The sequence below is a fragment of the Aythya fuligula genome, chromosome 10 (assembly GCF_009819795.1).
Source record: "Aythya fuligula isolate bAytFul2 chromosome 10, bAytFul2.pri, whole genome shotgun sequence".
Classification (NCBI taxonomy): domain Eukaryota; kingdom Metazoa; phylum Chordata; class Aves; order Anseriformes; family Anatidae; genus Aythya; species Aythya fuligula.
This window is the reverse complement of record NC_045568.1, coordinates 9854382-9868710: the sequence shown is the minus strand read 5'-3', so window position 1 is coordinate 9868710 and position 14329 is coordinate 9854382. Positions and strand designations below refer to the sequence as shown.

Below are 14329 nucleotides of genomic sequence, written 5' to 3'. Positions count from 1 at the left end.
ACCATAATTCATTCGAACTTCAATTGAAAAAGAAAACCTCATTGCTGAAACAGGTGTTGAGCTTTCTGTAGCATTTGCTTATATTCAGTTTCCTTAATGTTTCACATGAAGGAGTGAGTGCAAGTTAAAAATAAACTATTTGTCAAAGATGGAAGCATAGCTTTGAAAAATAAACTTCTTCACTGGCTAAATTCAACAACCACATCATATTTCACCCCCTTCCTTTACAAATAGTAAAGCTTTGCCTTCACTGGCAACCCAAGACTTCATGCGAAACTCTAAAAAAGAGTTTGCCCTTAAATATTAGCATCTTACACAAGTTAGGACTTGGTAATTTCATTAGTTATCTAGAAAGAGCATGAATGTAAACTTGATTGAACAGCTCTTAATGAAACTGCTGACGAGAATTCATTCTCCAAGCAAGCTGCTCACTCCTTGGGTACACTATTAGCGAGCCAAGGGATTAAATCCAGACACTATGAGGCTGGGAGAGTGTTTTTGCAAGTTACCCCGTGTGTTTTGATAAACGTAAAACTGTTCTCACCTGGCTCCAGCTCAGACACATGGCACTCTTCTACAGCTCCGGAGGGGCTGTGGACTTTAGCATCAATCTTGCCCTTTGCCCCATTCAGCCTTATAGCAAAGGATGCTGGCTGATTAACTTTTAATCCAGACTCCTGAGAATGCAACAGTCAGATTACCAAATTTAAACTTTTGTTTCAGATCAGTGGCAGGGAAATAACCATTTCAACACATTTTTTTAGATTTCAACAAAAAGACAACATTACGACTTAACAGTAACTCTCAGATCAGAAGTTTGTTTTTTTCTTTTCTTTTTAAACTCTTACGGAGTGACTGATATAAGTTACCTACATCCACTCAGTTGATTTTTTTTTGATAGTAAAAGACCATTTTTGGAAGCCAGATGACACTCTGCCAAATCAGGCAAAGGCAGGTTTACAAGACTAGTCACCCATTATCAGCGAGGTCAGACCCCTGTATGCAGGCACTTGATTTAAAGGATGTTTAAGTGATAGCTCCATTTTCAGCCCCTTCATTCATTCCAGATTCATTCAGGGGAAAAGCCTCTGATAATCCAGTTGTCTGAAAGAGTAATAGGCATGTTTATATTTGCCACAAGAGGCTACATTTAGAACGCCACCACAAGATGTCTTAAAATGAGAAAGTAATTTAAAGCACGAAACCAGATGTTGCTGTGCTGTCAGACCATCGGCGCTGCGCAGCATTACTTGCTGGAAGGCGACCCAGCTCAGCACCCGCGCTGCACCGCTCGTCACAGCAAGACCAAAGCTCTTGCAGCTATTAGAAGTAATATTTTATGCCGAACATACGTTACCTGATTTCATTTTCAACTAAATCCTGGAGAGGTAAATAAATGCAACTGAGTAGAACTGAGGTACAATATACAAAGCAAATCCCTGATGCAGGTTTAGTAGAGTAATGCTGCACAAGGAGCTCCTTTACAGAATACTCAGCTTTATCTGCCTCTCCAGGACTTAATTGAAGTGATTATTCCTGTCAAAGAGTCTTTAAATGAAACACAAGAGAAACATCAATACCACAGTGACTAATTAACGCCCTTGTAACTCGTTGGCAGAAGAGACACTACAGGAACAGGCTGTCACCATTCGTTTACACAGAGAAGGTGGAGAAGCCCAGGCAAAGTCCAGTACAGGCACATCAAAAATAGCCTCAACTGCAGTACTAATTGCTCATCACCACTCAATGAGGACTGAGGTACAGTATATTTAGACACACACTCTACTCTCAGTCTCCTTTCCAAGTTTCTGGCTTTGGAGGTTTAAATCAGACCTTTAATGTTACTTGTACTTTAATGCAAGTAACCACACACACAAAAATAATGGTAAGGTTAACAGATGAACCCAGACCAACTACAAAGCTGGAATTCTCTCCTACAGATTTGCTGCCGTTCATGAATTATCTGAGCTGTGGCTGTGGTTTCGTGACGTCAGCCAAAGTGAATTCATGCTCTGACTTCATCGTGGGGCCTCATCCATCTGCTTGTGCAGATGCACAGTGCTCAGACAAGGCTGTAGCAATGTCCTAACCAAACAGGTCTACACTGTCTCACCTGCAGAAATGCAACTTTTCAGCCCATGTGCTGACACAGTAACTTAGTTATCAGCATGATCAATGCTTGTTCATTTTCGTGCTTCAGTTCTGACTGGGCCTCCCCTAGCTAAACTGTGGGGGAAAAATAAGTTTTAGCTCTACCAGTGCTGCTTCTAGAACCTTTTATTTTTAATGCTCAAATGTTACTACCTGTAATAGACTTATTTTAGCCTTCTGCCTTCAAATCCTAGCTAGCTAGAGCTGGGCCAAATCTACTGGCCTAAGTTACCAAGAGGTTAGCTGTAAAAAACCTTTCTCTATCTGCAAGCTGAACTTGAAAACAAGCACCAACCAAGGCAAGGTAATCCCTAAGAAGAAAGGACAACCATTTTGGTCTCAGAGAACAAGGACGAAATCAGTCTCTGTGGCAAGTTGTGGAGATGTTTCCTTATGTCTCACCTGAAGGCTAGTGACAGTGAGCCTGCGAGCATCATCAGACGGGGCGATGACTGGAACCAGATAGGGGCTTTCCGGAATGTGCTCGTCATTGAACTTTATGGACACCTCATAGTTGCCTGGGGGGAGAAAAGATGCAGTGAGTTTCCTTAGTTTCTTTGGAAATAGCTTTCAGTTTTATTTCGGTACATTCTGTACTGTGTACCTGGCTCTTGAACTATGTATGATACACCACAAGATCCATCTTTATGGTCTTCAAAGGCAATTTCTGCTTTACTTGGGCCTTCTACAGCAATAGACAATCCTCCAGCTCCAGCTTCCCGTGTCCATATGCTGAACTCAGCTGTTGAAGCACACAAGAGCATACACAAGTGTAAGTTCACTGCAGCTGGGTTTCAGCTTCTAACAGACCGTGCAGCATCCCATCATTATGTGTATGAAAAAATAGTACATTGTGCCATGATGCTGGGTGATAACACTTGGCAGCTTTTCCAAGAGCCTTGAATTAGCCTCTTAGCTTTGAATAGTACACTAACAACTTCAGGCTCATTCGGAGAGCAGTTTCCCAAACATGGGTCTCCATACTGTGGGCTTCTCCATCCGCACGATGCAGCAGTATTATTTCTTTGCACGTGTTTCTCCACTGACCACTCCCAGGCATGGGGCGAGCCTGCAGTGTTACACTGAGCTCCACTCAGGCTCTCAGAAGCAGGACTTTCACAAGGGCCAACAAAAACCAAAGCACTGCACTGCAGACCCAGGCACTGAAGCCCAAGAGCAGAGGACTCACCTGGGATGCCTGTTTCTCCACGCTCCAGCCCCGGGCCTCCAGCTCTCACTTTATGGGCTCCTCCCTCGCCAAGCGGCCCCACAGTGAACTGGAAGGGGCTGCCCTGCACAGGCCGCCCTCTGTATTTGACATCCACAGTGTGAACTCCCATTTCTTGCGGTACAAAGCGGACGCAATAGGTGTTTTTGTCAACTTCTGCTATTTCTGCATCAAAGTTTCTTCCAGAGGGACTAGTTACCTGGGCTGTCATGTCCGCGCAGTCAATTTCTGACAAGAATAGAATACAAAATGCACAAGAGAGTGACAAAGGGGTTGGGTACTTTGTTTTTTGAGGCAGAAACTGAGTTCAGATAATAATGATGACAGCACAGATGACAGAACAGGTACATAGGTGCTAGGTTTTACTCTCAGCTAGATGCATGCTGCTGAGCAGCAAGCCCGACCAGTTGCAGCTCACCAGGTGCTACGACGGCAGATGAAAAGGCTGGATAAGCACAGCCAGCTAATACTGGTCTATGATTCACATTTGCCAAGCAGCAGTACAAACACTTAACAGATTATCTTAAAACCCTGGAGACAGGCTGAGCTGTGCAGCCCATTCTCCAGCTTGTTTTACACAGAACAGATTAAGGTCTCCCTGGAATTTATTTCTCCATTTGCTGATCATGGTTATGCATATTTTTAGCAGTTCATAGAGACCACACAACCAGTGTTTCTTCCCTACGCTGCCTTAACATGAGGATGACTTAACACTGAAGTTCCTATGTCCATTGCTTCAGGAACACCTACACTATACAAGTGCAATTTATGGTTATGGGGAAAGAATGTCGCTTACCTGGAATTTTTAGGTTCAGATCACATATGCTTCCAACTGTTGCAACAGATGGAGCCCGTCTTGTTCGTGTGATGCTCTCCTTAACTCTTCCCTCACCACTTATCTTCACAGTAAATGGGCTTCCTGTAAGTACGACAGCAAATCATTCCTCTTAGTAAGTACCCACTGCATCAAAGTGAGGAGTGAGAGCTTCCTCTGATTTGCACTATATCACTGTGGAAGTTTTACAGCCAGTTTACAGTCAAGTCCAAGTGAAATACAGCCATGTAACTAGAAAAGTTTTGAATGCCTGCATGAAGGGTACTGGTAAAACCTCCTCAAATCTTCAGGACTTATGGTATTCTCCAAACCACACAGCCCACCCACAGTTCCAGCATGCTGGCCACGTAGGTAAGACCTTTGCTGCACTAAACAAATATGCCAAACACTCCTGCTTACCTGGAATATGTTCATCTGCAAATTTAGTAGACACAATGTACACGCCAGGTACAGTTGGAAAATAGGACACTTTGCAAGTTCCATCTTCAAGGTCTTCGGTTTGGATATCTACCTTGCTGGGTCCTTCAACTGCCAGTGAGATCCCACCATAACCTACAAGACAGTTAAGTTAACGTCACATTTCCACAGCTGTATTATAAATTTGACATAATATAGTCTAAACCCAAAGCAGTAGCTAATCATGAGCCAGCTTGTTTCAGCACGGTAATGCAGGAGCTGCATGATGTCTTAATAGAACTTTGGTAGTCCTCATAGGTCAGATCATATTTAATGAATGCACAGAATGCATTCAGCTCCTAAAACGCTCTGACCATATCCCTTTTATTTCATTAACATTGAAATTTTAGCTTCAAAGACTGCAGTTAAGGCTCCACGTCAAACCAACAGGAAAATATCTTCCTCATGTCCTTCTTGCTGTACACTACAATTCTAGAATCAGCACCATCAAATGGAAGAAAAGCTTTGTCAGTGCCTCAGTGACAGTCCTTGTTGTCTGTAAAGAAAGACGTTGGCCAAAATACAAAGCATTTTAGAAGTTCATAGCATTGCCTGAAGTTAATAACTGAGAACAACAGTGCATGCTTAACGTGCTCTTTGCATTACAAACAGATCTGCTGCTTTGCAGCTTGTGACCTGGTGATTCCCTGCTGAGGAAGACAATGCTGTCCTTCAGAGAGCGTGTCTCACAGCAACTCACAGTCCTTTGCAATGGAACTAACCCGCATCTCTTGTGTCTACAATGAAGTCACACATTTCAAAGGTTCGTCCTTCTACCAAACCACGTCCAAAAACTCTCGCTCGTCTGGCATCTCCTATCTCGGACTGGACCACCATGATTGTTACAGGGCTGTTTGGTACATGGCTCCCGTTTTTCTTGATGCTAACCAGATGTTCTCCTACTTCCCGTGGAATGAATGAGATACCTAAAAAGCAGAGAAATGTGACTTACTTTTTATTCATGTTTTACTTAATTAAAAAGCCTTAAGCATACCAAGCAATGAAATACTGAAAGAACGCTCTTTGCACATATGTAAGTGTTATTCTCAAATGGGCCACAAAACCATTCGCATATGCTGTCAAATAGCAGTTCAGGCAAAGCCTGGAATGCTAACAGAAAAGGTCAGTATTTAGATCCTTCTGTGTTTCACCAACTGTACCAAAAAATGACAACCATTTGGTTTGACAACATACCTTTGGGAAGGTGCAGAGAAGAATTAAGTCATTTTACATAGCAAAGAAAAACTGTAGTAGAGGCTGCTACACTGCTCCCAGATGAAGACTACCAGAACTTACCGATGTGGTTATTGGGCAGCCTCTTCAGAAGACAAGGCTCATCACGACCTGATGGGGCTTTAATGCTGGCTGTTAGGAGACTGAGATCAGTCTCAGTGATGTCCAATAAAAAGTCAGCAGCAGAACCAAGCTTAACCTGGGACCGTCTTCTGTTATCATCTGTGGAAATAAAGAGAAATGAGTCCAAAATATCAGGTGGTTAAACGCAGAACAAGTTGGGGGACTTCATGCTCCTGCTGCAAACCAGCCCTCCCCGTGCTATCAGAGGTTAACTTTCACTCTGAAGTGCTTCCAGAAGTCTAAGCTTTATACCTGTAATCTTGGCTGTGAACGGGCTGCCCGGGATGTGCTTGTCATTGTACTTGACCAGTATGCTGTAGTTCCCAGGTAGAGTAGGCAGGTATGTGACTGTGCACGTCCCATCTTTGTTATCAATGCAGCTGATTTCTGCTTTTGAAGGTCCTTCAATAGCCAAGTCCAGTCCACCTAGGAAATAAGGAAAAACAGCACTACTGTAAATCTTCATGCACACCAAGATCAATGACTTTTAAAGAGGAAGATCCAGTACTTGGTACTGGAAATGCAGCTCAGACCTACCTTTTCCAAGGATAGCAGCAAAAAGAGCTCAGGCCAATCCATCAAGGCCACTAAACCACTCAATCTGTTAGACTTACTTAACAGTGACTCTACATCCACTAATCATAATCCACCACATCTAGGCTGCCTCCAGCTTAATTTTAATCAAGTGAACTATTTGTACTCTGTATCATATCCGAGTCAACTTCTCTCAGAACGAAGTAACAAAACAGTTCAGTTTTTACTGCACAGAAGATGCAGTTTAATGAAAGCCATTTTGCATTATATTTGCATAAGCCATTATTTGTATTATACCAGAGATTCTTATTTGGACAAATGAATGTAAATTATGCTTCAAATTAAGGCTGACACGCATTACACTTCTTAGAAGTACCTAGTTTAGAGTAGGATGGGTTTAAAGAACAGACTTACCCTCTCCAGCATCTTCTGTGACAATGGTAAAGGTTGCTGGCTTATTGGCAACCCCATAAATAAGGCCAGGCCCATAAGCAGACACACTGCCGCTGTTTGGATAATTCACATAGAATTGCAGTGGGCTCTCTAAAGAAAAAAAAAAAAAAAAGCAAGAAGCACTTTTAAGGATGAGTGGCCTGGACTACAAGTTTGAAACAAGCATCAAGCTGCTCAGTCCCAATGGAATCTTAGGCTATGAATAAACCCACATTTTTCAATGCCATTCTCACCATTTGGTATTTGAAGAACCCTTGCATGACTCTAGGGCACTTTAAAATGAATAATCCTTCCCTTTCATCTTCAAAAGATACCTCTCCACAATTTGTTTCACATTTAGTCATGACAAAGTGCTACTCTAATCACCACAGATAAGCTTAAATGATGTCGTAAAAGGGTCTTGCTCATCACAAGTTTATATTTAGCACATTACATCAGAACATGACTCAGAGAAGTGCTCTTTCAGTTCAGACACAAATCCTGAATTTCGTTAATTCAGAATTAGGAATGAGCACAGCACACTGCCTGACTCAATGAACCTGAACTAGCGAATTTGAAGGGTATCCAGAAACACATTTGCCAGTCTCAGATTAGTAAAGCTGGTGCACAGGAACAAAAAGTACAGTCACCAACAGCCAATAATAGTTTCAAGAAAAAAGGCACAGATGGCTCTCAAGTCCAAAACTAAATTTTGCAGCTGAGACAGACGCAAGCTTAATTCCTAATAACCACCTAGAAGGAAGCATTGCAGCATATCATCCCTCTGGCCAGGCACAGGCCAGTGCTCTCACTGAGCCAATACGTCAGACAGTTTGGCACTTACTGAGGTGCTACATCCACATGCACTACTGCAGATACTGAAGTAGTACCGTGCATCACATTATCTGACCTCCCTGCTTCAGCCAAAGTTATCCTGTGTTTCCATGTACCAGCAGAACCAGCAGTGCTGCTGATGGTATTTTGTCCCATGTCTGCACAAACTGCCACGGGGCTGCCCCTTTTCCCCCACGCAGCTGACATGCCTGTGGTTACAGGGCAGCGTGAGCTGCCAGGCGAGGCAGAGCGCTGGTTGTGGAGCTGGTGAATTAAGGACAAAAGAAGAGAAGAGAAAGGGAATGAAAGGCAGTGGTTTCTCTTTGTTAAGAAGCAGCCAGGAAGAAAGAAAGATTACAGCACAGCGTGCACGAGTGTTTTATTTTATTGCAATGAGATGGAAAGAGTAACTATAGTGTTTTAACCACTTAGTTTTCCCCACAGATGATAGCTTTTATGCCAATGCAGTTTTAAGGATAAACATGTACTGTAACTATTGGTTTTGTTGAGCACCAAGGCAGTAAATTTCAACCTGAAAAAAATGGTAGTTAGAAAATTGTATGTTTCTTCTTCATAATAAAATGCCACAAAAGCTAGCTTCCAAAACCAAAATCCATTTTAAGCCTGGCTGGTACTATTAAACCACAATGGAAGCTTGCATGTGCCTGCACTTACTCCTTTGCTTTCGTTTCTCTTTGGACTGCCTGCAGATGAACTGCTGCTGAACAGTAAGATGTTCTAGGCAGCTCGTACTGCAGTGTATACGACTAAGCTACAGAAACCTTAAGAGGGAAAAGATGCATCAGGACACTTGACTCCGATCTGTGTCTGTTATCAGACTCACCTGGGATGTGCTTTCCCATATATTTGATGTGCATTTCATGCAGTCCAACTTCAGTAGGAGCATATCTCACTGTTACCGTGCCGTCCTTGTTATCCACGATATCTGGTGTATCGGTCTTTCCAGAGGGCATGTGTACTTCACCTACAAAAAGCCACCATGTGAGTTACAAAAGGAGAAACTGCCTGCTTCCTCTCTCCCACCCACAAAGAATGGTCTAGCCTTTTTAAACAAGCATTTTAAATTGTTAAACTTTTTACCCACAGGCACAAATAGGAGACTAATGGGAACACTAAACAGACATGTTTTCTGCTTAAGCTACATGAATACAACACAGTGGTAGACATCTGGCAAACAGTCCTGTGACCTTACAAACTCCACAGGCAGAGCTGTTTGCTTCAGCCACTAGAATTTCCATGGCAAGCCCCAGGAAAGGCACTGATGTACTTCATCACAAGGCACCCCCCTCTCTGAGATCAAGAATCCTTTCAGCAGGGACAGACCAGGGCTCGGGGTGGGACTGCTGAGCTAGAGAGCAAGGGGGCCCCAGCCCACATGCACAGGGGCTTTGGCTTTGTGTGACTGGGGTGCTGCCAGATGATGCTTCATGCAGAAGAAGGGAAGTGCTTTGGAGAAGGGAAGTGACAGGGATGCAAGATTAGATTTTTTTTTTTTTTTTTTCAGCATCTGCACAAAATATATTCAAAGATAACCAAGGACATATATAGCTGCTCCAGAGGGTAAAAAGCAGCAGCAGGTCCTGCAGCATAGCAATTCACAGCCTAGTGCCAAAGGCCACGGCAGCACCAAGAACTCCCTCATTTAACTCAAACCATCACAGGGGTGTATCCCACTTAACCCTCAGCGGGTGCCACTTGATGTGAAATTAAGCAACTAAGTTACTGGCACAATACAATTCTCCTCCACATGCTACGGCCAAGACCACACAGGCTGCAAATGGATAAACACGCTAACAAAGAGCAAAACCTCCCCAGAGACTCTGTGTCCTTTGGGTACCTGTTATTTCTCCTTTCCTTACAGCAAAGGGGATAACCATATCGAAGGGCCTGAATCCCATGCCGTTCATGTCTCCAACTGGTACGTAAGCTTCTTCTGTCACCTGCAGGAAGCAAAAGGGTCGGTCACGACACAGATGAAGGTAGGCACGAGCTAGCTGAGCTCTGAGCAGCTCCACCACGAGCAGAAGCAGGACAGGGCACAGTGATTATGGTGGTCGGGCAGCCCCTGGACTGGGCCCGGCTAGAGCAGCGGCCAGTCAAGCTTTCCTCCACAACACCACCACATGGCAGAGCAGAGCAAATCAAACACGGTGCAGGTGGATGGAAAGCATGCTGGAAAAAAGTGAGGTCAAAATGGAACACGAGAGCATGGGAGACAACGTAGTGCACACAAGACCCAGAGTGGCTCCATCTGAAAGGATTTAGTTGCTAAGGCCTGGAAGAGAAAGTGATTTGAATGTGGCAGGGTGATTGCAACACAAAATTGACAAAAGAAACTAGTTTCACAATGCGACTCTGGACTCAAGACACGGTGCTATTTTACTGGGAAAACACAGCAATGCAGTCAGGTTGCTTTTGCTAACAGGAGACATTGCAGAAGTAGAAGCTGTGGGCGTAATGATCCTCTTCGTGTTTAAGGTTATGGAGAGTTTACTTGGAGATTCCCTTCAAGCAACATGGAACAAGCAGGTCTGGATCCCAAGAACAATTGATCAAACAGAAAGAATGAATACAATGACCAGACAGAATCAAGCAGTCCCAAGAAGCAGGCCGTCATCTGAAATGGAACACAGATGGGGGAAACCAACCAAAAAATGTAAAAATTGTGTACCCAAGGGCGGAATCCAGCGGGGGGCGCACCCACTGTCTCCTGCGACCGCACGGCAGCAGCATCTGCATCTACAGCCTGGTTGGTGGTAAAGGCAGGTTAGGCGTTATTCCAGTGCCATTATTCCCACATTTCATGACAGAAGGCACGGCACCTGAACACTTTCCTCCCCCCACCGCCCCTCCCGGTGGTCCCACAACCACAGCGGTCCCATAACCACAGCCACCTCCAACCAGGGGGCTGCTAAACCACCCGTACCCACAGGGGAGAGGCACGGGGGAAGGTCACCAGTGGCACAGCAAAGGGACAACGGAGTTTGGGGGAGTTTGGGAGAGTTTGGGAGGGAAGCTGGAAAGCAGTGCCTGAACATGGGTGAAATGGAGTTGCACACCATTTCTTATTTTGGGGTCAGCATTACAGAGTGAAAAACGGACAGGTCAGAGCACTGTATCTGATGACAGCTGAAATAATTAGTTTTAGAAGCTGATTACAACCACTCTTACATCATTTAGAAAGAGAACTATGTGGTCGGGAAATGAAATATTTTGTTCAGAGCAGCCAAGCCTTCAGCCTCTGATAGTTTCTATCCCTTTTCACCTAACCACATTGCCTACTCAAAATAAGCTCTGTGAGTAACACGGACTCATTAGCTAGGCTAATAAATACCTAAAAAATTACACACGCAGTTAACCTATCACTAAATAAAACATGGAATCAGGAATCTGAGCGGGAGGTATTTGTGGAGCAGAGCTGGCTTACCATAACAGTGAAAGGACTGTTGGGAATGTCCACCCCACCAAAGCGGACATAAATCACGTAGGTTCCTGGTTTGGCAGCAGTGTAGAAGATATCGTAAGTCCCATCCTCATTTTCAACAACATCTGCCTCCGCTTCTGTCCCATCTGGCGTCAGGACGGTGCAAGTCACTTTTCCCTTCCCTGCTGATTTGGCATCGACCACAAAACCAACCTCCTCGCCAGTCTTCACAGTGGGTGCAATCCCAGGCCCTACAAGGCAAGTTCTGTTACAGAAACCATTCGGAGGGCAGCTTTCCCAGGCAGGCAGCCTGGCACCAGGGCCCCACAGAAGCTGCTGGGGGAGCAGACGTATGGCAAGGGACGCTCACGGCACTGGCCAGCACAGGAAAGGCTGGCGGTGTGCAAGAGCTCACCACCCATCTTCCTCCCCCTCTGCAGTCAGGGAGACTGGATGAGAAAAGAGGTGAGGGAAGTCTGAAGGAAGCAGCGCCTTACACATGCCCTTATCACCATATTCCTTTATGCAGAGCCACAGGCATTATCTTTTACTACCCTAGCCAGTGGCTGAGCTTTAGCTATCCCTGCTTGAACACCAAACTCCCCGTGCAAGCGTCTGCGCCACCACAGCCTGTAAAATGGCACAGTAGCAGTCATGGCCATGCTTCCCCTTACATTTACAGCAAACAATTTTCCACTGCTTTGCCACGCGTCCAAAAAAATCATGAAACAATGCCCAAATCCAGCAGATCCAGCCTAAAGAGCGCTGTGTTTAAATGAGAACTATTAACTCTTGTTTGCAGTGTGTATTTGATACCCCTGCTTTTTGACCACCGCTCGTTACTGGGTAAATGGCTCATTTTCAAATGGCAACAAACCTGCCATTTTAGTACCTGAGCAGTATTCCAGCAGCTACTCCTACAGCGCCTGCATTTCAGCTTGGCAGCTGCGAATCAAAGCCACTTCTTGGAAATGGGAAATTTAACCTGGCATCTGCGAGGAATTGCCATTACTGTTATTTTGAATAGTTAGCGACTTGAGTTACTTGGAACAGTATCAGATTCAGCAGCCATTAGGGCCTCTTTTAGATGATTTTTGTAGCAAAGGGGATACCTGCCGCTCTGTTTTTTCCATTGTGCCAGCAACATATTTCTGGTTTAAACAGGCCTGAAAGCAGCCAGCTGCTGGTCTGGCACTGGGTACACTCTCACTGCACAATTCAGGTCGGTACAATGCCCAGACAACTCTCACGGGTCTACAACCAGAGATTAAGTTTCCCTGCTCAGTTTGGCCTTGCCCAATGTATTTATTTATAAATCACGGGACTTAACGTTCAGTGTTGTTGCTGTAACTAGTTCCTACCCTTTCTGCTCCTTCCCACAGCCTCTTGCTGGCTGGGAGGTGGCAGCTTGCCATGGTGGCCAGCCCAAAGCTGCATGATGACCACTCAGTATGAGAATGGGCAAGGGCTGAAGCTATAAATGCGCTCCACCAGTAACAAATTTAGAATTCCTCCCCTCTACCAAGGTACTGATTTTTGAGTTGTAGTAACTTTTTATCTTGAAGGTTTCTCCTTCCATTCCCTCTTCCAAAAGTCCGTCTGCACTCTGGCCAACTTCAACCAGACAGAAAAGTAGCAGAAAACACTACTGTACCCAGCCTGAGCAGGATTTGCTAACCTTAAAGTACACAGCCAGCTACTTTCACCCACAGCACGAATTCTGCTCTTGCTCAGAATGAAAAGCTTCTTGCAATTCTATTAGTGTAAAGAGCATGAACGCAGTGAACATGTGCAGGTGTGTTATTCTTAAATCAACCTCACTGCAATTCACAACAGGGTTTACCTAGGCCAAAATAAGCATCAAACTTCAGTTGCATCTAGCTGTTTGTAACAACACCCTAGATGGTTTAAAAGATTTTGCTAGGGACTGCAGGAGAATCCTGTTCACTCCACGGGGTAGAGGGTTCTCTACCTTTACGAAAACCCCTCCTGCAGGAGCAGCCAGATTACACAAATCTCCAGTGTATTGTACAAAGTCAGATCCCTCGTGCTCTTTTCCCTCCTCAAATTAGCACGTTTTCAGAATTAACACTCATTAGACAGCGCACAGAGAGCACGTGTAGCCTGTTACATCAACTGTTACACCAAGTACAAACAACTGCAATAGCCAGGACCCAGCACACACCTGTGGCCAAACACTTGCTGGCATCGCCCGCTGGAGATGCCCGGATGCGGTACGGAGAGGACGGGATGTCATCGCCACCGTACTTCACGCCGATTGTATAGCGGCCCGTTTTGTCGGGGACATAGGTCACAGTGTAAGTGCCATCCTTGTTGTCATGAATGTCCACCCTCTTGGGCTTGCCCTCTTGGTCCTGAGGAAAGCAAAGCAGAAGATTTAGGCGCCATGAAGTTAGTTATGATTTCCTCCAGCAGGATAGCAAACCTTTCACAGCCATACTTAGATGGTATCAAAGAGGTTCGGAACTGAAGCTCAGAATCAAAGTACTAGGAATAGATTATTATGAGCACTGTAAAACAGTCCATGCTATCAGCAGCTGGGCTTTGCTTGATACCAAAACTTTTAAGATGTAGCAAGCCATTTTAATTTACTTTGCATTAACTGTATGAAGTTTTAAGCTTTGTTGTCATATAGCTGCTGGAAATGAAGAACACCTCCCAGGTCCCCAGGGCACAGATCAGGAGTCAGAGCAGGCATTTTTATCCTGATAAAGCACTGGGTTGCTTCGCCCAGCTGCTCCCTGAAAGGTTTGAGGTCAGGAAGTAGTGAGGAGGGCTGACAACAGACTCCAGTATGAGGCATCCAGCTCTTGTGATACTGCAAGATCTACAGTTAAAAGCAGGTCTGTGCAGTCCCTTCAAACACTACTTCTATACTGAATAGAAGAATTAAAGAGCTGCATAAACAATACAGACCTGAGCCTCAGCATCAAGCCTCCTTATCTAAAACCAAGATCAGCACTGTGTAAAATGATTCGGACAGAGCTGGTCCCAGCTTTCAGTGCAACTCAACAGCTGCAAAGCGTGAAGCACTTTA

At 44.7% G+C, this 14329-nt stretch overlaps 1 protein-coding gene across 4 annotated transcripts in view; it reads right to left on the bottom strand.

The window, feature by feature from the left end:
• Positions 1–14329, bottom strand: part of FLNB (filamin B) — a 69549-nt gene that overhangs the window by 7204 nt on the left and 48016 nt on the right. For 3 of the 4 annotated variants that reach the window (XM_032194372.1, XM_032194368.1, XM_032194371.1), the window contains 15 exons: positions 13457–13646; positions 11275–11522; positions 10519–10593; positions 9685–9787; positions 8671–8811; positions 6975–7103; positions 6279–6452; positions 5967–6125; positions 5393–5596; positions 4614–4766; positions 4176–4298; positions 3341–3607; positions 2756–2893; positions 2554–2669; positions 545–677 (listed from right to left, as the gene is read on the bottom strand). In XM_032194372.1, coding sequence (XP_032050263.1) covers positions 545–677; positions 2554–2669; positions 2756–2893; positions 3341–3607; positions 4176–4298; positions 4614–4766; positions 5393–5596; positions 5967–6125; positions 6279–6452; positions 6975–7103; positions 8671–8811; positions 9685–9787; positions 10519–10593; positions 11275–11522; positions 13457–13646 — 2353 coding nt within the window. The remainder of the gene's footprint in view (positions 1–544; positions 678–2553; positions 2670–2755; positions 2894–3340; positions 3608–4175; positions 4299–4613; positions 4767–5392; positions 5597–5966; positions 6126–6278; positions 6453–6974; positions 7104–8670; positions 8812–9684; positions 9788–10518; positions 10594–11274; positions 11523–13456; positions 13647–14329) is intronic. The other variant, XM_032194370.1, reaches the window with a different exon arrangement.